General features: G+C 44.6%; 1 protein-coding gene across 1 annotated transcript in view; it reads right to left on the bottom strand.

Annotated features, from left to right (window-relative positions):
- Positions 1-15589, bottom strand: part of IQGAP2 (IQ motif containing GTPase activating protein 2) — a 436318-nt gene extending 420729 nt beyond the window's left edge. Inside the window, exon 1 of the mRNA XM_068248838.1 lies at positions 15369-15589. Coding sequence (XP_068104939.1) covers positions 15369-15414 — 46 coding nt within the window. The 5' untranslated portion in view covers positions 15415-15589. The remainder of the gene's footprint in view (positions 1-15368) is intronic.
- Positions 15590-21243: the final 5654 nt, after the last annotated feature.

Below are 21243 nucleotides of genomic sequence, written 5' to 3'. Positions count from 1 at the left end.
ACTTTCCTAGCAGAAAATGGCTTCTGAGAGCAAGAGAGAGATAAAAAAGGGGAATTTCTTATCAGTGAGGGTCACACTGTAGTCACTTCCTGTCTGAGTCAGGACTGAGTCAGCCACTTACATACATGATATTTAACTCTTTCAGACAGAGAAAGAAAAAAAGGAACACAGCCTAGTTATTTGTGTGCTAGGCACTGTACATACACAGGTCTATCTCATTATGTCACATTTCAGTTGGGGTATCCTTTAAGAGCTAACATGCCCAATATCCCAGGATGACATTTGGTGCCCAAAAAACCGAAGCAAGTAAAAACAGTGCTGGAGATTTCGGCACAGCCGGTGCCGCCATAGGTCGTAATATGAATTACGGCTACAGTAGCGTCCAAATTACTATAAAAACTGTGTAATTTGTTTGAATTACGTTTTTCCCTACTGTCCACGGTGATTTGGAGGGGGAACAGTAATTGAAGCCGCCGGGACTTTTGCAGGAGCAGAGTGAGACGTTTTTCGGCTTTACCCCACTCCCAAATTTCCCGGCGGCTTAATTATATGTACACCAAAAACCAAACAATCCAATCACTAAACACAGAGAGAGGATTCTAGATTTGCCTGGATCAGGTGGAACTCCTGTAGCAGCCAGACAGAATTAGGGAAGAGATAATATACGTGGCAGTACAGGCAAAGCTGTGTGTTTGGGGCAGATTGATAATGGTCAGACCCTGTACAAACAGGTCAAGCCACAGGCAATCTTTCAGGAGATAGAGGACAGTGACAGATCTCTGTCAGCCAGTCATTGGTTGGTCAAAAATGCAAAAAAATACAAAAACTTATGTACACACATATACAATGGCTCTTCCATTGTGCTCTTGTTCAGAGCATGCTCCCGTGGGCTCTACTGAACATCAATTGGTCATTTCAACACCCTACACAGCAAATCTGATCCTTCAACATTCATTAAGGCCCGGGACCCACCACAGGCAATTTGCAGCAATCAAAATGTACCAAATCACAGAAGTGCAGTGATTTCTGTAGTGATGGTGATTTGGTTACTGCAGCCACTGGTGGAAACGCTCCGGGATCGCTCCCAAAATGCTGCAAGCAGCGGTTTGTGAGCACTCCACAATCTCAACGCAGCTAGTGGGACAACCCATATCCACTGGTATAACACTTTACTGATTGCCGCCAATTGTCAAGTGCTGCAAAAGCGCTCTTAGTGGGTCCCAGAGCTTATTGACAACTTGAGTTTATATATAATCATATTGATCAGTCGAATGCAAAAGGCGAGAGTTAGGGACCTTTACGTGCGCTATGCTACAATATACCAACGTGCATTTTTTGTATGCAGCGCATACACTGCCATTTAATTTGTGAATGGTAGATTGTCACACTGCTCTATGATGGCCAGATCTTAAAGAGACACTGAAGCGAAAAAAAAAAATATGATATGATTTGTATGTGTAGTACAGCTAAGAAATAAAACATTAGGAGCACAGATATGAGTCTCATTGTTTCCATTACAGGAAGTGGTAAGAAACTCCAGTTATCTATGCAAAAGAGCCACTAGAGAGCTCTGTCTTCTGAAGCTTATCTCCAGTGTCTGCCCCTGTATTGTTTTTTTCTTCTTCAGAGGACAGTTCAATTGTTCATTAGCCTGCTCTGTAAAATCATTTAGAATGCTGAGTAGCGTGTAAAATACAAATATTAGAGAATGTTGCAATATAAAAAAAAAACAAAAAAAAAAAACTATATAACTGAAAATAAAAATATGAGAATATTTTCTTTGCTTCTAATGTTCTAGTAATTATCCCTACTACACAACCAATTCATTATATCTTTTTTTCACTTCAGTCTCTTTAAAACGATGTACACAGCCAAGATATCTGCCCAACATGATCATTATTTTGGGGGCCAGTTTAGGAACAATTATTATACGGATACATTGCTCAGCTATCATTGAGGACCTGTTGTGTTACACACAGATAAGAGGGATGAGAAGGAGGTGCACTGCTACAGCCTTATCAATAGTGCTGGCCCACGATTTTACAGCTTTCCCACAGATGCCCATACCTTACTCGATTTATGACAACGATATCCAGCCAACTCAATTATGATGATCAATGACGCAACGTAGCCCCCGATCAAAAGGATTGTTCCTGGATGCTGAAAGGATCTCATGTGAAATAGCTCGGTTGGGTTTACGGCATTCCGTTTCCCAACAACTGACCGACCCCCTGGCAAGTCTCCCCCATGTAAAATGGTAAGCATTTATAGGCTCACCTGTCCTCTGGCGTCCCTCCTCCTGTGTTCCGTGTCTTCCCCATTGCCACCTGAGCCTGTACCATGTGACCCAACCGCATGTACGTGACTGAGAACACACACACCCCTGGCGATGGAGAGAAGACACAGGATGCATGTGCCAGCCCATAGGTTAGCTGCAGCACTTCCACACTCACCACGGGCACAGGAGCGCGCGCGCGCGCACACACACACACACACACACACACACGGTGGAGGCACTAGCTAGATTTCATGCTGAACTCCATTGGAAATTGGCGTGCAGATGGTCGATCTGGTGGCCATCAATTAATTTAATTAAAGGTGCCCATACACTCGTCAGATTGGCAGCAGATAGATAAGAAATGCATCTGATGATCTATTGAAATTCGATCTGATGGCATTTTTTTGCCATCAGATTTCCATTAAGGCCAATGCAAACTGATAAGCAATCTCATCAGATCGACCTAAATTTTCCACCCAGCCAGTTCGATGGAAATCCATTGAAATCGATCGAAATCGGCCATCGATCGGCCAACCGATTTGCAAACGATCGATCGATCGGGATCGATCGGTCGGCCAGAAAATCGGCTGAGTGTATGGGCCCCTTAAGACACAGTGAAACATATTTGCTTCCCAACTAAAACAAGAACAATTGCTCCAGATTAAGGTAAACAGATGTGCATCCTTATCTTTGTACTGGTTAACTACTTTGTCAGTATTCTAAACACAGCCAGGAATTCCAGGTATGGACCTGCAGTCACGCCCACACTACATCAGTCAATGGGCCTCTGAGCTAATGTGACAAGAAGACAGCCACTTACTATGCCTAGTACACACCATACAATTTTCTTTAAGATTTTTCTGTAATTAGATTTTCTGTAAAGTACTGGTAGAGACTGGTCATTATCTCTGGTGCATTGTCTTCTGTTTATCTCCTGCTGAGTAGACCAATGCCTAATTGCTAAGCAGATATATGGTTAGATAGATAAGACATGTTGGAAATTATCTATCTGGCAGGTAAATCTTAAGGCCCGTACACACGCTAGATAGGCTGGAACGACGGGTCCGTCAGACCCTCCCGCTGGGCGGGCGGGCGTTCCAGCGACAGTCCGGCGAGTGTACAGTCTGTCTGCAGACTGAGAAGGCTGTTTCTGAGCAATCCGCCGGGCAGATCGTTCAGAAACAGCAATATCAGTCTGCCTGACAGACTGTACACTCGCCGGACTGTCGCTGGAACGCCCGCCCGCCCAGCGGGAGGGTCTGACGGACCCGTCGTTCCAGCCTATATGGCGTGTGTAAGGGCCTTTATGCTGGGCATATATGGTTAGATAGTTCTTATCAATCGAGCCGCTGATGGCTCGATTGATAAGATCCAACCTGTCCGATCACCGCGGCGTATCAATACCGCGCTCGATCCCTGCGGGTGGATAATAGAAAAAAACAAAGCGCTGATAAGAAGCGCCCGCGGGGACGAGCGCCGCTGGCTCGATACCGGCGCATAAACGAACCATGTATACCCAGCATAATGCTGGGGATACACGGTACGACCCGGCGGATCGATTAGCCACTGGATAGACTCCCGCTTCACCTGATGGGTGAGGAAAGGCCACTTAGCAAGCACTTCTAATCATCAGGACTGACTGCCTCCTCCCCATCCCATCAGACTAGCAACCATACAGACGACTTGGCAACCGATAGAAAATTATTATCGAATGAAAATTGGTGCAGCCAAGGGCATACCAGGTCAACAATGCGACCAATTTCGGGGCGAGCATGTCAATCGGACATGCTGCAAGATGTTGGGCCGTCGTGGTCGATTGGATGCAGGGCGGTAACGGCCAGCAATATTGGGACGAGCGACAAATGCTACGAAACCCACGACGCTGTTCCCCCAGTGTATAAATGTACAAGTACCATTACCTGTCCTGTGTCGCGGAGCCCATCTGTCTTCCCAATCCGCCAGTTTTCTATCAGCGTTATACAAGCTACCCAGCGCATAGCACACGGTCCGTGTGATGTCACACACGCCATGCCGGCAACTTATACACCGCTAATGGGAGAGCAGCAGATTGGGAAGACGGATGGGCAACGCGACACAGGACAAGTAATGTATAAATGCACACAAGTACATGTACACTTATACACTGGGCAGCTGACAAATCTCTCTCTAATCAGATTCAATCAGAAAGAGATTTGTCTCTTGGTTGAATCTATCCATCATTGCTAGATGTATGGCTACCTTAAAGGACAACTGTCGTGAGAAGAATATGGAGGCTGCCATATTTATGTCTTTTTTTTTTTAGCAATACCAGTTGCCTGGCAGCCCTGCTGATCTATTTGGCTGCAGCTGTGTCTGAATAACAGCAGAAACAAGCATGCAGCTAATCTTGTCAGATCTGACAGTAATGTCAGCAACATCTGATCTGCTGCATGCTTGTTCTGGGTCTATGGCTAAAAGTATTAGAGGCAGAGGATCAGCAGGGCTGCCAGGCAACTGGTATTGCTTAGAAGGAAATAAATATGGCAGCCTCCCTATACCTTTTTCTTCAAGTTCCCTTTAAGGACACTGTACACTATCAGATGTTTCTAACATATTAGAAATAAGATTCTATATAAAATTTCAAATCTAATGGAAATCTTTTCAAATTTGGGCACATCTGATCAATTGTACCTTGATCAGAAAAAAAACGTTTTTTTTTTTAACACAAGGATGGGCAGACAACGCTTAAGTGACATCACACACCCAGTGGCAAACAGGTGATCGATAGGAGTTGGATCGTTCACGTTAAAGCGCCCACCTCCCTGTGGGATTGATTTGTTGCACAAAGCAGGAGCCCATCTTTCTAATTTAGCTTACCTGGACTAATCCAATGAATGAGCGCAAACGTTGGCACTCCTTTCTGCTATTTGTTAATCTTGCAATAAACTGAAAGCAGTGAATTGTTCTCAATAAACATAGAATTTAAACAAAATTGAATACACAGTCTCCACACAGTAGGGACAAGACCATGGCATAAGACCAGCCATAGCAGTCATAGTAACTGCTATGGGGCCCATAATCCAGGACAGAGGGTGGTGGTCAGCAGTAATGGGACATATACAAGGATGGCATTCAGGGTTGGGGCTTGTGCAAGGATTTACTATGGGGATCCGTGACTTGTGGACCCGGCAGAAGAGGAAAAATCTCATGCGTGTCATTTAACACAGAACAAGAACACCTATTAACATTAATTAAATTGAAGCCAAGCTAAGCCTGAGAACTCTCCCAAGGATTATAAAGGAAGAATTCCAGTGTTCCAGTTATGTCTTTCAGCACAGCAACCAACCATAAATAATACAAAAGGGACACTGTATAATTAAAATACAATGATAGAGTGTAAAGGCAAAACGAAGTCAAAATTGTCAGACCACTTAAATGGACACTGAAGTGGAAGGGAAAAAAGGTATGATATAATGAGTTATATGTGTAGAACGGATAGCTAAGAAAAGAATCTCATTTTTATTTTCAGTCATATAGCTTTTTTATTTTATACCACTGCATCATTCTGTCATATTCGCAGTTTTAACCACACTCTAATTTTTAACTATGGTACAGAGCAGAGCCAATGACCCTTTGAACTTTCTTACAGTAAAACCTTATCTGAAGCGGTCTCTCACTGTTTGTTTGATGTATAATGCTGGGAATACACGGTTTGTTTTTTAAGTTACTAGATGGTTCGATAGATAATTTCCAACATGTCCAATCTCCCATTCGATTCTTTTGCCGCTCGATTTCTGATAGAAGTGAATGGAAAAAGATAAGAAAAACAAGCGGAAGTTAAGAGCATTGACTGCAGAATCGAGAGGCAAAACCGATCGAGAGCAGAAAAGCACAGCAGAAACGAACTGTGTATTCTCAGCATAAGTGCTTGAGAAAACATGACGGTCTTCCATCCAAGATGGGTCAAAGTGCTCAGAAAAGCTCTTTTGCATAGGTAACAACTGAAGTTGAACTCTTCCAGCGCTGGAAAACAATAAGAAACTATTTGCTTTGCTGCTAATGTCTTAACTGTACTACACTGTTTTCCCCAGCAGTGTGAATGGGCCCTTAGAGGCGGAGTATCAGGACATAAAAGTCAGGCAACTGGCATTCTTTATTATTGAATGAAAATGGCAGCCTCCGTATTGCCCTTGGTGAGTCTCCCATTCTTCTGCATGTGGCCCGGAATGGGGGAGGGAGAATCTCTGGACAAGGGCAGGCTGCATGTGAGGTGCTGCACTCACTGGAAGCGCCAGTACACGGTACTTCATAATAGCACTTCATGAACAGGAGTGTATTGAAAATCATTATCAGCATGGTAGGAAACCTTTTGAGTCTCTTTCACTTCAAACTTTGCTATTGAAACAGCCTTTCTAGACGGCTCCGCTTTAACCCAAGCTTGAATAGCAACCCAATTATTCTGAGGTGGAACATGAAAATCAAGTATATAATAATATGACAGAACTATGCAGCCCATGCCATTGAAAAGTATGATTCTGCACCACATGGATCAATACTTGTGAATGGACTTTCTCCCCTACAAATACTGCATTCATTGCGGCATTCTGCTGAGGAAAACTCAACTAGCAATAAAAACACCTCCTGCATTAGGCAATTGTATAATACATTATACAGCTTTATAAAGCAGAAGTCTGTGTTTGTGGTTTTTTTTTTATCAATTTCACACTTAAGGTGGCCACACACGATACAATAAAATGATCCGATTTTACAGTAATTCGATAAAAACGATCGTATCTCTCGAAAAAAAATCGAAAGCTTTTTTTCATTCGACTGAAAAATCCGATCGGATTTCCCGTTTTTTTCTATTTAAATCGATCCGGAATGCCAGATATTTCTCTTCAATTTCTACTAAAGATTGTATCTTTCTACTAAAGATTGTATGGTGTGTGTTGGATTGCTAATTTATTAATATACACACCCTAGCAATTTTCTCTGAGTTTCCAATCATTTTCATCATAATTGAGGAAAAAATTGAACATAGGTGTGTGGTACATTGGTCAGATTTTTGAAATGTTACAATCAGTCAGAAAAATTGATTGCTATTCTTAAATTGAACGGATATTTAAAAAATTGTATGGTGTGTGGCCACCTTAAAGGATACCCCAACTGAAATGTGACATAATGAGATAGACATGTGTATGTACAGTGCCTAGCACACAGATAACTATGCTGTGTTCCTTTTTTTTATTTTTCTGCCTGAAAGGAGGTAAATATAAGGTATTCAAGTGGCTGACTCAGTCCTGACTCAGACAGGAAGTGACTACAGTGTGACCCTCACTGATAAGAAATTCCAACTATAAAACACTTTCCTAGCAGAAAATGGCTTCTGAGAGCAAGAAAGAGATAAAAAAGGGGAAATTCTTATCAGTGAGGGTCACACTGTAGTCACTTCCTGTCTGAGTCAGGACTGAGTCAGCCACTTACATACATGATATTTAACTCTTTCAGACAGAGAAAGAAAAAAAGGAACACAGCCTAGTTATTTGTGTGCTAGGCACTGTACATACACATGTCTATCTCATTATGTCACATTTCAGTTGGGGTATCCTTTAAGAGCTAACATGCCCAATATCCCAGGATGACATTTGGTGCCCAAAAAACCGAAGCAAGTAAAAACAGTGCTGGAGATTTCGGCACAGCCGGTGCCGCCATAGGTCGTAATATGAATTACGGCTACAGTAGCGCCCAAATTACTATAAAAACTGTGTAATTTGTTTGAATTACGTTTTTCCCTACTGTCCACGGTGATTTGGAGGGGGAACAGTAATTGAAGCCGCCGGGACTTTTGCAGGAGCAGAGTGAGACGTTTTTCGGCTTTACCCCACTCCCAAATTTCCCGGCGGCTTAATTATATGTGCACCAAAAACCAAACAATCCAATCACTAAACACAGAGAGAGGATTCTAGATTTGCCTGGATCAGGTGGAACTCCTGTAGCAGCCAGACAGAATTAGGGAAGGGATAATATACGTGGCAGTACAGGCAAAGCTGTGTGTTTGGGGCAGATTGATAATGGTCAGACCCTGTACAAACAGGTCAAGCCACAGGCAATCTTTCAGGAGATAGAGGACAGTGACAGATCTCTGTCAGCCAGTCATTGGTTGGTCAAAAATGCAAAAACTTATGTACACACATATACAATGGCTCTTCCATTGTGCTCTTGTTCAGAGCATGCTCCCGTGGGCTCTGCTGAACATCAATTGGTCATTTCAACACCCTACACAGCAAATCTGATCCTTCAACATTCATTAAGGCCCGGGACCCACCACAGGCAATTTGCAGCAATCAAAATGTACCAAATCACAGAAGTGCAGCGATTTCTGTAGTGATGGTGATTTGGTTACTGCAGCCACTGGTGGAAACGCTCCGGGATCGCTCCCAAAATGCTGCAAGCAGCGGTTTGTGAGCACTCCACAATCTCAACGCAGCTAGTGGGACAACCCATATCCACTGGTATAACACTTTACTGATTGCCGCCAATTGTCAAGTGCTGCAAAAGCGCTCTTAGTGGGTCCCAGAGCTTATTGACAACTTGAGTTTATATATAATCATATTGATCAGTCGAATGCAAAAGGCGAGAGTTAGGGACCTTTACGTGCGCTATGCTACAATATACCAACGTGCATTTTTTGTATGCAGCGCATACACTGCCATTTAATTTGTGAATGGTAGATTGTCACACTGCTCTATGATGGCCAGATCTTAAAGAGACACTGAAGCGAAAAAAAAAATATGATATGATTTGTATGTGTAGTACAGCTAAGAAATAAAACATTAGGAGCACAGATATGAGTCTCATTGTTTCCATTACAGGAAGTGGTAAGAAACTCCAGTTATCTATGCAAAAGAGCCACTAGAGAGCTCTGTCTTCTGAAGCTTATCTCCAGTGTCTGCCCCTGTATTGTTTTTTCTTCTTCAGAGGACAGTTCAATTGTTCATTAGCCTGCTCTGTAAAATCATTTAGAATGCTGAGTAGCGTGTAAAATACAAATATTAGAGAATGTTGCAATATAAAAAAAAAAAAAAAAAAAAAAACTATATAACTGAGAATAAAAATATGAGAATATTTTCTTTGCTTCTGATGTTCTAGTAATTATCCCTACTACACAACCAATTCATTATATCTTTTTTTCACTTCAGTCTCTTTAAAACGATGTACACAGCCAAGATATCTGCCCAACATGATCATTATTTTGGGGGCCAGTTTAGGAACAATTATTATACGGATACATTGCTCAGCTATCATTGAGGACCTGTTGTGTTACACACAGATAAGAGGGATGAGAAGGAGGTGCACTGCTACAGCCTTATCAATAGTGCTGGCCCACGATTTTACAGCTTTCCCACAGATGCCCATACCTTACTCGATTTATGACAACGATATCCAGCCAACTCAATTATGATGATCAATGACGCAAAGTAGCCCCCGATCAAAAGGATTGTTCCTGGATGCTGAAAGGATCTCATGTGAAATAGCTCGGTTGGGTTTACGGCATTCCGTTTCCCAACAACTGACCGACCCCCTGGCAAGTCTCCCCCATGTAAAATGGTAAGCATTTATAGGCTCACCTGTCCTCTGGCGTCCCTCCTCCTGTGTTCCGTGTCTTCCCCATTGCCACCTGAGCCTGTACCATGTGACCCAACCGCATGTACGTGACTGAGAACACACACACCCCTGGCGATGGAGAGAAGACACAGGATGCATGTGCCAGCCCATAGGTTAGCTGCAGCACTTCCACACTCACCACGGGCACAGGAGCGCGCGCGCGCGCGCACACACACACACACACACACACACACGGTGGATGCACTAGCTAGATTTCATGCTGAACTCCATTGGAAATTGGCGTGCAGATGGTCGATCTGGTGGCCATCAATTAATTTAATTAAAGGTGCCCATACACTCGTCAGATTGGCAGCAGATAGATAAGAAATGCATCTGATGATCTATTGAAATTCGATCTGATGGCATTTTTTTGCCATCAGATTTCCATTAAGGCCAATGCAAACTGATAAGCAATCTCATCAGATGGACCTAAATTTTCCACCCAGCCAGTTCGATGGAAATCCATTGAAATCGATCGAAATCGGCCATCGATCGGCCAACCGATTTGCAAACGATCGATCGGGATCGATCGGTCGGCCAGAAAATCGGCTGAGTGTAATGGGCCCCTTAAGACACAGTGAAACATATTTGCTTCCCAACTAAAACAAGAACAATTGCTCCAGATTAAGGTAAACAGATGTGCATCCTTATCTTTGTACTGGTTAACTACTTTGTCAGTATTCTAAACACAGCCAGGAATTCCAGGTATGGACCTGCAGTCACGCCCACACTACATCAGTCAATGGGCCTCTGAGCTAATGTGACAAGAAGACAGCCACTTACTATGCCTAGTACACACCATACAATTTTCTGTAAGATTTTTCTGTAATTAGATTTTCTGTAAAGTACTGGTAGAGACTGGTCATTATCTCTGGTGCATTGTCTTCTGTTTATCTCCTGCTGAGTAGACCAATGCCTAATTGCTAAGCAGATATATGGTTAGATAGATAAGACATGTTGGAAATTATCTATCTGGCAGGTAAATCTTAAGGCCCGTACACACGCTAGATAGGCTGGAACGACGAGTCCGTCAGACCCTCCCGCTGGGCGGGCGGGCGTTCCAGCGACAGTCCGGCGAGTGTACAGTCTGTCTGCAGACTGAGAAGGCTGTTTCTGAGCAATCCGCCGGGCGGATCGTTCAGAAACAGCAATATCAGTCTGCCTGACAGACTGTACACTCGCCGGACTGTCGCTGGAACGCCCGCCCAGCGGGAGGGTCTGACGGACCCGTCGTTCCAGCCTATATGGCGTGTGTAAGGGCCTTTATGCTGGGCATATATGGTTAGATAGTTCTTATCAATCGAGCCGCTGATGGCTCGATTGATAAGATCCAACCTGTCCGATCACCGCGGCGTATCAATACCGCGCTCGATCCCGGCGGGTGGATAATAGAAAAAAACAAAGCGCTGATAAGAAGCGCCCGCGGGGACGAGCGCCGCTGGCTCGATACCGGCGCATAAACGAACCATGTATACCCAGCATAATGCTGGGGATACACGGTACGACCCGGGGGATCGATTAGCCACTGGATAGACTCCCGCTTCCTTATCTTCCACTCGACTCCGCGGACCTGTCGGAAATGATCAATCGAGCCATCAGCGGCTCGATTGATAAGTGGGAAAACGTACCGTGTATCCCCAGCATAATGCTAGGAATAGACGGTGCGTTTCTGCGGCTGAATCGAGCCATTAGATGGCTCGATTGATAATTTCCGACGTGTCCGATCACCCGCCGGATCGATTCCGCGCTCAATACCACGGGAGGGACAATGGAAAAAAAAAAGAAGAAGATAAGAGAAGCGCCCGCGGGGACGAGTGGGAATCGATCCGGTGGCATAATCGAGCCGCAGAAACGCACCTTCTATTCCCAGCATAACAGAAAATGTTATGGTGTGTACTAGGCAAGGAAGATCAGTACTCTGCTATGCAACCTAAAAAGCAGGTATCAAAAACCAAAGAAAACCTAAAAAAGGACTGTGAATGTCACATATTACATCAAAACTCAACGGAAAGAAGATTAACCCACTTGTTCAATGAACATTTGGCCCACAGAGGTGATCATACACTCTAGGTTCACTTAACCAGTTTTTTTAGCTGACAAAGTGGATCAAACCCACCAACCACATTGTACAGTGTTGCATTAAAATTCTTCAAACTGAACTTTGGTCTAGTGCACACCCAGTAAGCAAGTGCAAGTGAAACTATACTACATTGGCTCCCTTTTTGTCCTTGTCTTTTTTCCAAGGTACTATAACCCTGTCCTCAGCTAAATAGCAGGTGAGCTAGTTTTCAGAACGCATGCGCACATGCTCACAATCATAGCATATGGAAGCTTCCTCACAGGCATGAGCTGAGAAAATCATCCAAAAAGTACTAGAATTGATTGGCTGCAGTGTGACAGAAAGCGTCAATACACCACACATTTGCCAATGCTGGTCTCGCACCTCACTGACTATAGATTAAGTCTACTCTTACCAAGATCTTTATAATAAAGGTCAATATATTGCTAACAGATTTACAGTAATTTTTCAAATCTGACAGTGATGAAGTGACCCCCAACATATCTGATTAATGAAACATCGCTTTTGGACAGTTTATCAATCAGACAAACCACTTTTGTTAAGTGATTTAGGGGTCGACCGCCACAAAATTCTGTACCGCAAAGAGTAAAACAGCTTTATCGAGGGTAGCGGTATAATCAATTCTTCATTAGATATCTGTTTAAAGCAAACATGAAAAAGAAAAGTTTAAATGTTGGATACTTCTTCAAGTAGTGGGAAGCCTGTGGATGGTCTAGAGCAGGGGTATCAAACTCTAATGCAAAGTGGGCCGAAAATGAGCTCTAGGACCAAGTTGTGGGCCAATCTCAATGTCTAGTGGCCACCTTTCTCCTATATAAAGTTTCCTGGTGTCTAATAGCCCCCCTCCATCCCCCTATACAGTTTCCTGGTGTCTTGTGTCCCCCTCCTTCCCGATATGGTTCCCTGGTATGTAGTGGCCCTAATCTATAAAGTTTCCTGGTACCTAGTACTTACCCCCTCCCAATATGGCTTCCTAGGTGATCTAGGGCTTACCCTACAATATAGCCTCTCTGGTGGTCCTAAGTGGGCCAAACATATTGCAAAGTGGGAAAACCACCTGAGGGCCAAATCTAATGGCTCTGAGAAACCAGATGTGGCCCACGGGCCAGAGTTTGGCATGTATGGTCTAGAAGCACCTTATCAAGAACACCACTGCTACCCAGGACCCAGGGGTGTAACTAGAGGAGCGCAGCCCCTGCGATCACGGGGTATGGGGGGGGGATGGGAGGGGCAGAGCTGTGGTGGGCCCCAGCTACTAACCTTCCCGTCCTCCAATACACGCAACTATACTTCAGATCAGGTATTTTTTGGCTACGCTTGTTCTGGGTATGAAGATCATGATGGCTACACTTATTTTATGATCCTTACGAGATTGTACCCCAGAGGAGGCAAGGGAAGGGGTGTAAACATTGGGGGGGGGGCATGAATTGTAGTTACACCACTGCCAGGACCTTCTTTTTTGTAGCCATGTTGCTATGAGAGTGCAAGCTTCTCCACACTGGGCATGCTCAGGTACGGTCTGTGCATGCCCAGTACAAGGAAGTCCCTCATGCACGGAGGAAAAGGCCTTGAACTAGCGGCTTCCTTCTATTGGACATTAGCAGACTGTACTCGCGCATGTCCAGTATGGAGGAGCTTGTACCCAAATGGGAGCGCGGCCACGAGAAGCACATTTAACAAGCCCTTGTCCAATACACTTAAAGGGACAGGCGTTGGGCCTGCCCATGGAGGAAAAGGAAAAGCTTCTAGTCTAAACTATCCAGAGGCTTCCCACTACTGAGGTAAGTATCTACCGGTAATTTTTATTTCAATATTTGCTTGGCTATGCTTTAAATCTGACGTGGAGCAAGTTGGGGAGCTAGTCTACTTTAGGATATAAAGCAGGAAACCTCACAGGGAAATTCCACAAACGTGATTGGGTGTACAGCACCCTCTTCAACTACTGGGTTGTTTTGAATAGGTAGTAAACTAGGTCCACACTATTCAACCAATTACAACGCTTCCTGCTGTAGAGGGTGCTGCGATTGGAGAACTGTTTCATAATGCCTACCGTAGTACAGACCATACAATTTCCCATCAAATCAATGGATAGAATCAATAATTTCCAACAGGTCTGATCTAATCGATTTTTTACAGAAGTGATTGGGAAAAAAAAAATCAATCAGAAAAACAGTCAGAAATCCAATCAGACTTGTCGGAATTTATCGACTGGACCTGCCGATCTGGCAGGAAATTGCATGGTGCGTGCCAGGGTTTAAGAGGTTTCTTGCTGGGTCCCGTCAAGTAGACTAGCACCCAAGATTGTACGTCAATGGCTACTATCTGATCTTTACCCGATTGTGGAGTATGTGATTAACTGCATGCCAGATCAAACCATTATCGACTCTTGTATGTCCAGTTTAAGCATCAATTAGGTGACTTTTTTTTTTTTTTCTTAGATGAGCTCTGACACTGTTTGCAAGACTACACAACTAGATTGCACAGTGTGTGGAATGCATTAACATTTGTGTTGACAGAGGAACTACCTGGACTGTGTGACATTCACGCTCAGGGGCATAGCAATAGGGGTTGCAGAGGTTTCGACTGCATCGGGGCCCTTGGGCCAGAGGGGCCCCTAAGGGCCCTCCCTCAACTGCAGTATCAGCTCTCTATTGGTCCTGTGCTCATAATAATCACTTCTATAGATACTTTGATTAGTAGAAATCATTAACAAGCTGCTCCCCATCCCCTTCTTGCACCTTTGACACTGTAGTAGCCATTGGCAGGTTTTGGTGCGACATATCAATTGTTATGTATAGAGTGCTCAGTGGGCCCCAATGTAAAACTTGCATCGGGGCCCATAGCTCCTTAGCTACACCACTGTTCACGCTACACAGCTGCTCGCAATGGCCATATGTAGCCTGACAGCATGTAAAACTACATTTAACCAACTGATGCAATACATTTAAATAAATGGAAGATGATCTCAACTCAAATGCACAAAAAAGCCTAAATCAATACAATTGCACTGCCAAATATCAAAAAGCACTACTACAAAGTAATGTCAAACTGCCACTGCTATAGGACATTACCACTGCAATGGCTTCACACATTAACCACCTAATCATGCCTCTGCTATTTCATTCAGCAACTGAGATCAAACCAACACTTCACACATGGCCATTAAAAGAAAGCTGAAGAACTTTGCATATCCCTTCAAAAAGAACTTGCAGCTTCAGTGGGAGGAAATCACAAGAGAAAGCCAGATGAAGTTCAGCACATGTGTGAATTCGCAGCAACAGGTGAGGCACCTCCAGCCCAGCAATGACACGATGTGACCCGGAGAGATCCACAGCCCAGCACACAGCATTGCTGCAGGGCACTTACAGCCATAGCGGGGTCGCAGCAGGGGGGAGACCTCCTCATGGTGCATCCTGGTCCAGCTGCACAACCTCCAACTTCACCCGCCCGCTGAAGATGCTGCAGTCAGAGGAAGACTTTCACCAGCAGTGTGAATGGATCCCAGGCTCCAGCAGACAGGCTGCCTCCACTCCTGCCTGTTGCTTGCAGGCTGTGTCAGCGTGTGAGCGCTCTGCTCCCTCCTCTGCCCTGTACTGTTGCTGCTCTCTCCTCCTCTCCTTTCTCTTCAGCCTTCCACCAGCTTACCTATTAGCGCCACCTACCTGGAGATTCCTATTACAATACACAAACATCGGAAATGTGATCATTTGTCTGTACTGTGCAGAGGCAGTGAGATAAGGCATGGGAGACCGGAGACTGCAGAGGACAGTTATGCAAAACGACGTTTCTGACATTCATTGTTGCTGTATGCCTCTGTGTGTGCATGCCTTGTACTGTTGTGCTGCTGTATAGTGTGTGTATGCCTTGTAGTGTGCTGCTGTATAGTGTGTGCATGCCTTGTACTGTTGTGCTGCTGTATAGTGTGAGCATGCCTTGTACTGTTGTGCTGCTATAGTGTGTGTGTGTGTGTGTGTGTGTGTGTGTGTGTGTGTGTGTGTGTGTGTGTGTGTGTGTGTGTGTGTGTGTGTGTGTGTGTGTGTGTGTGTGTGTGTGCCTTGTAGTGTGCTGCTGTATATTGTGTGTATGCCTTGTAGTGTTGTGCTGCTGTATAGTGTGTGCATGCCTTGTACTGTGCTGCTGTATAGTGTGTGTGTGTGTGTGCCTTGTACTGTTGTGCTGCTGTATAGTGTGAGCATGCCTTGTACTGTTGTGTGTGTGTGTGTGTGTGTGTGTGTGTGTGTGTGTGTGTGTGTGTGTGTGTGTGCCTTGTAGTGTGCTGCTGTATAGTGTGTGTATGCCTTGTAGTGTTGTGCTGCTGTATAGTGTGTGTGTATGCCTTGTAGTGTGCTGCTGTATAGTGTGTGTATGCCTTGTAGTGTTGTGCTGCTATAGTGTGTGTGTGTGTGTGTGTGTGTGTGTGTGTGTGTGTGTGTGTGTGTGTGTGTGTGTGTGTGTGTGTGCCTTGTAGTGTGCTGCTGTATATTGTGTGTATGCCTTGTAGTGTTGTGCTGCTGTATAGTGTGTGCATGCCTTGTACTGTGCTGCTGTATAGTGTGTGTGTGTGTGTGCCTTGTACTGTTGTGCTGCTGTATAGTGTGAGCATGCCTTGTACTGTTGTGTGTGTGTGTGTGTGTGTGTGTGTGTGTGTGTGTGTGTGTGTGTGCCTTGTAGTGTGCTGCTGTATAGTGTGTGTATGCCTTGTAGTGTTGTGCTGCTGTATAGTGTGTGTGTATGCCTTGTAGTGTGCTGCTGTATAGTGTGTGTATGCCTTGTAGTGTTGTGCTGCTGTATAGTGTGTGTGTATGCCTTGTAGTGTGCTGCTGTATAGTGTGTGTATGCCTTGTAGTGTTGTGCTGCTGTATAGTGTGTGCATGCCTTGTAGTGTTGTGCTGCTGTATAGTGTGTGCATGCCTTGTAGAGTTGTGCTGCTGTATAGTGTGTGTATGCCTTGTAGAGTTGTGCTGCTGTATAGTGTGTGTATGCCTTGTAGAGTTGTGCTACTTTATTGTGTGTGTATACCTTGTAGAGTTGTGCTGCTGTATAATGTGTGCATGCCTTGTAGTGTTGTGCTGCTGTATAGTGTGTGTATGCCTTGTAGTGTTGTGCTGCTGTATAGTGTGTGTATGCCTTGTAGTGTGCTGCTGTATAGTGTGTGTATGCCTTGTAGTGTGCTGCTGTATAGTGTGTGCATGCCTTGTAGTGTGTGTGTGTGTGTGTGTGTGTGTGTGTGTGTGTGTGTGTGTGTGTGTGTGTGTGTGTGTGTGTGTGTGTGTGTGTGTGTGTGTGTGTGTGTGTGTGTGCAAGCCTTATAGAGTTGTGCTGCTGTATAGTGTGTGTATACCTTGTAGTGTTGTGCTGCTGTATAGTGTGTGCATGCATTGTAGTGTTGTGCTGCTGTAAAGGTGTGTGTGTGCGCGCGTGCATGCCTTATAGAGTTGTGCTGCTGTATAGTGTGTGCATACCTTGTAGTGTTGTGCTGCTGTATAGTGTGTGCATGCCTTGTAGTGTTGTGCTGCTGTATAGTGTGTGTATGCCTTGTAGTGTGCTGCTGTATAGTGTGTGTATGCCTTGTAGCGTGCTGCTGTATAGTGTGTGCATGCCTTGTAGTGTTGTGCTGCTGTATAGTGTGTGTGTGTGTGTGTGTGTGTGTGTGTGTGCGTGTGCAAGCCTTATAGAGTTGTGCTGCTGTATAGTGTGTGCATACCTTGTAGTGTTGTGCTGCTGTATAGTGTGTGTATGCCTTGTAGTGTGCTGCTGTATAGTGTGTGTATGCCTTGTAGTGTTGTGCTGCTGTATAGTGTGTGTATGCCTTGTAGTGTGCTGCTGTATAATGTGTGTATGCCTTGTAGTGTGCTGCTGTGTAGTGTGTGTATGCCTTGTAGTGTTGTGCTGCTGTATAGTGTGTGTATGCATTGTAGTGTGCTGCTGTATAGTGTGTGTATGCCTTGTAGTGTTGTTCTGCTGTATAGTGTGTGTATGCCTTGTAGTGTGCTGCTGTATAGTGTGTGTATGCCTTGTAGTGTTGTTCTGCTGTATAGTGTGTGTATGCCTTGTAGTGTGCTGCTGTATAGTGTGTGTATGCCTTGTAGTGTGCTGCTGTATAGTGTGTGTATGCCTTGTAGTGTTGTGCTGCTGTATAGTGTGTGTATGCCTTGTAGTGTGCTGCTGTATAGTGTGTGTATGCCTTGTAGTGTACTGCTGTATAGTGTGTGTATGCCTTGTAGTGTTGTGCTGCTGTATAGTGTGTGTGTGTATGTGTGTATGCCTTGTAGTGTTGTGCTGCTGTGTAGTGTGTGTGTATGCCTTGTAGTGTGCTGCTGTATAGTGTGTGTATGCCTTGTAGTGTGCTGCGGTATAGTGTGTGTATGCCTTGTAGTGTGCTGCTGTATAGTGTGTGTATGCCTTGTAATGTGCTGCTTTATAGTGTGTGTATGCCTTGTAGTGTGCTGCTGTATAGTGTGTGTATGCCTTGTAGTGTTGTGCTACTGTATAGTGTGTGTGTATGCCTTGTAGTGTGCTGCTGTAATGTGCTGCTGTATAGTGTGTGTATACCTTGTAATGTGCTGCTGTATAGTGTGTGTATGCCTTGTAGTGTGCTGCTGTATAGTGTGTGTATGCCTTGTAGTGTTGTGCTACTGTATAGTGTGTGTGTATGCCTTGTACTGTGCTGCTGTATAGTGTGTGTGTGCCTTGTAGTGTGCTGCTGTATAGTGTGTGTATGCCTTGTAGTGTGCTGCTGTATAGTGTGTGTATGCCTTGTAGTGTTGTGCTGCTGTATAGTGTATGCATGCCTTGTAGTGTGCTACTGTATAGTGTGTGTATGCCTTGTAGTGTTGTGCTGCTGTATAGTGTGTGCATGCCTTGTAGAGTTGTGCTGCTGTATAGTGTGTGTATGCCTTGTAGAGTTGTGCTGCTGTATAGTGTGTGTATGCCTTGTAGAGTTGTGCTACTTTATTGTGTGTGTATACCTTGTAGAGTTGTGCTGCTGTATAATGTGTGCATGCCTTGTAGTGTTGTGCTGCTGTATAGTGTGTGTATGCCTTGTAGTGTTGTGCTGCTGTATAGTGTGTGTATGCCTTGTAGTGTGCTGCTGTATAGTGTGTGTATGCCTTGTAGTGTGCTGCTGTATAGTGTGTGTATGCCTTGTAGTGTTGTGCTACTGTATAGTGTGTGTATGCCTTATAGTGTTGTGCTACTGTATAGTGTGTGTGTATGCCTTGTACTGTGCTGCTGTATAGTGTGTGTGTGCCTTGTAGTGTGCTGCTGTATAGTGTGTGTATGCCTTGTAGTGTGCTGCTGTATAGTGTGTGTATGCTTTGTAGTGTTGTGCTGCTGTATAGTGTATGCATGCCTTGTAGTGTTGTGCTGCTGTATAGTGTGTGCATGCCTTGTAGAGTTGTGCTGCTGTATAGTGTGTGTATGTCTTGTAGAGTTGTGCTGCTGTATAGTGTGTGTATGCCTTGTAGAGTTGTGCTACTTTATTGTGTGTGTATACCTTGTAGAGTTGTGCTGCTGTATAATGTGTGCATGCCTTGTAGTGTTGTGCTGCTGTATAGTGTGTGTATGCATTGTAGTGTTGTGCTGCTGTATAGTGTGTGTATGCCTTGTAGTGTGCTGCTGTATAGTGTGTGTATGCCTTGTAGTGTGCTGCTGTATAGTGTGTGCATGCCTTGTAGTGTGTGTGTGTGTGTGTGTGTGTGTGTGTGTGTGTGTGTGTGTGTGTGTGTGTGTGTGTGTGCAAGCCTTATAGAGTTGTGCTGCTGTATAGTGTGTGTATACCTTGTAGTGTTGTGCTGCTGTATAGTGTGTGCATGCATTGTAGTGTTGTGCTGCTGTATAGTGTGTGTGTGTGCGCGCGTGCATGCCTTATAGAGTTGTGCTACTGTATAGTGTGTGCATACCTTGTAGTGTTGTGCTGCTGTATAGTGTGTGCATGCCTTGTAGTGTTGTGCTGCTGTATAGTGTGTGTATGCCTTGTAGTGTGCTGCTGTATAGTGTGTGTATGCCTTGTAGCGTGCTGCTGTATAGTGTGTGCATGCCTTGTAGTGTTGTGCTGCTGTATAGTGTGTGTGTGTGTGTGCGTGTGCAAGCCTTATAGAGTTGTGCTGCTGTATAGTATGTGCATACCTTGTAGTGTTGTGCTGCTGTATAGTGTGTGTATGCCTTGTAGTGTGCTGCTGTATAGTGTGTGTATGCCTTGTAGTGTTGTGCTGCTGTATAGTGTGTGTATGCCTTGTAGTGTGCTGCTGTATAATGTGTGTATGCCTTGTAGTGTGCTGCTGTGTAGTGTGTGTATGCCTTGTAGTGTTGTGCTGCTGTATAGTGTGTGTATGCATTGTAGTGTGCTGCTGTATAGTGTGTGTATGCCTTGTAGTGTTGTTCTGCTGTATAGTGTGTGTATGCCTTGTAGTGTACTGCTGTATAGTGTGTGTATGCCTTGTAGTGTTGTGCTGCTGTATAGTGTGTGTATGCCTTGTAATGTGCTGCTTTATAGTGTGTGTATGCCTTGTAGTGTGCTGCTGTATAGTGTGTGTATGCCTTGTAGTGTTGTGCTACTGTATAGTGTGTGTGTATGCCTTGTAGTGTGCTGCTGTAATGTGCTGCTGTATAGTGTGTGTATACCTTGTAATGTGCTGCTGTATAGTGTGTGTATGCCTTGTAGTGTGCTGCTGTATAGTGTGTGTATGCCTTGTAGTGTTGTGCTACTGTATAGTGTGTGTGTGTATGCCTTGTACTGTGCTGCTGTATAGTGTGTGTGTGCCTTGTAGTGTGCTGCTGTATAGTGTGTGTATGCCTTGTAGTGTGCTGCTGTATAGTGTGTGTATGCCTTGTAGTGTTGTGCTGCTGTATAGTGTGTGCATGCCTTGTAGAGTTGTGCTGCTGTATAGTGTGTGTATGCCTTGTAGAGTTGTGCTGCTGTATAGTGTGTGTATGCCTTGTAGAGTTGTGCTACTTTATTGTGTGTGTATACCTTGTAAAGTTGTGCTGTTGTGTTGTGTGTGTGTGTGTGTGTGTGTGTGTGTGTGTGTGTGTGTGTGTGTGTGTGTGTGTGTGTGTGTGTGTGTGTGTGTGTGCGTGTGTGTGCGTGTGCAAGCCTTATAGAGTTGTGCTGCTGTATAGTGTGTGTATACCTTGTAGTGTTGTGCTGCTGTATAGTGTGTGCATGCATTGTAGTGTTGTGCTGCTGTATAGTGTGTGTGTGTGTGTGTGTGTGTGTGTGTGTGTGTGTGTGTGTGTGTGT

The sequence above is a fragment of the Hyperolius riggenbachi genome, chromosome 1 (genome assembly GCF_040937935.1).
Source record: "Hyperolius riggenbachi isolate aHypRig1 chromosome 1, aHypRig1.pri, whole genome shotgun sequence".
Lineage (NCBI taxonomy): Eukaryota > Metazoa > Chordata > Amphibia > Anura > Hyperoliidae > Hyperolius > Hyperolius riggenbachi.
This window is presented reverse-complemented; position numbering and strand designations above follow the sequence as displayed.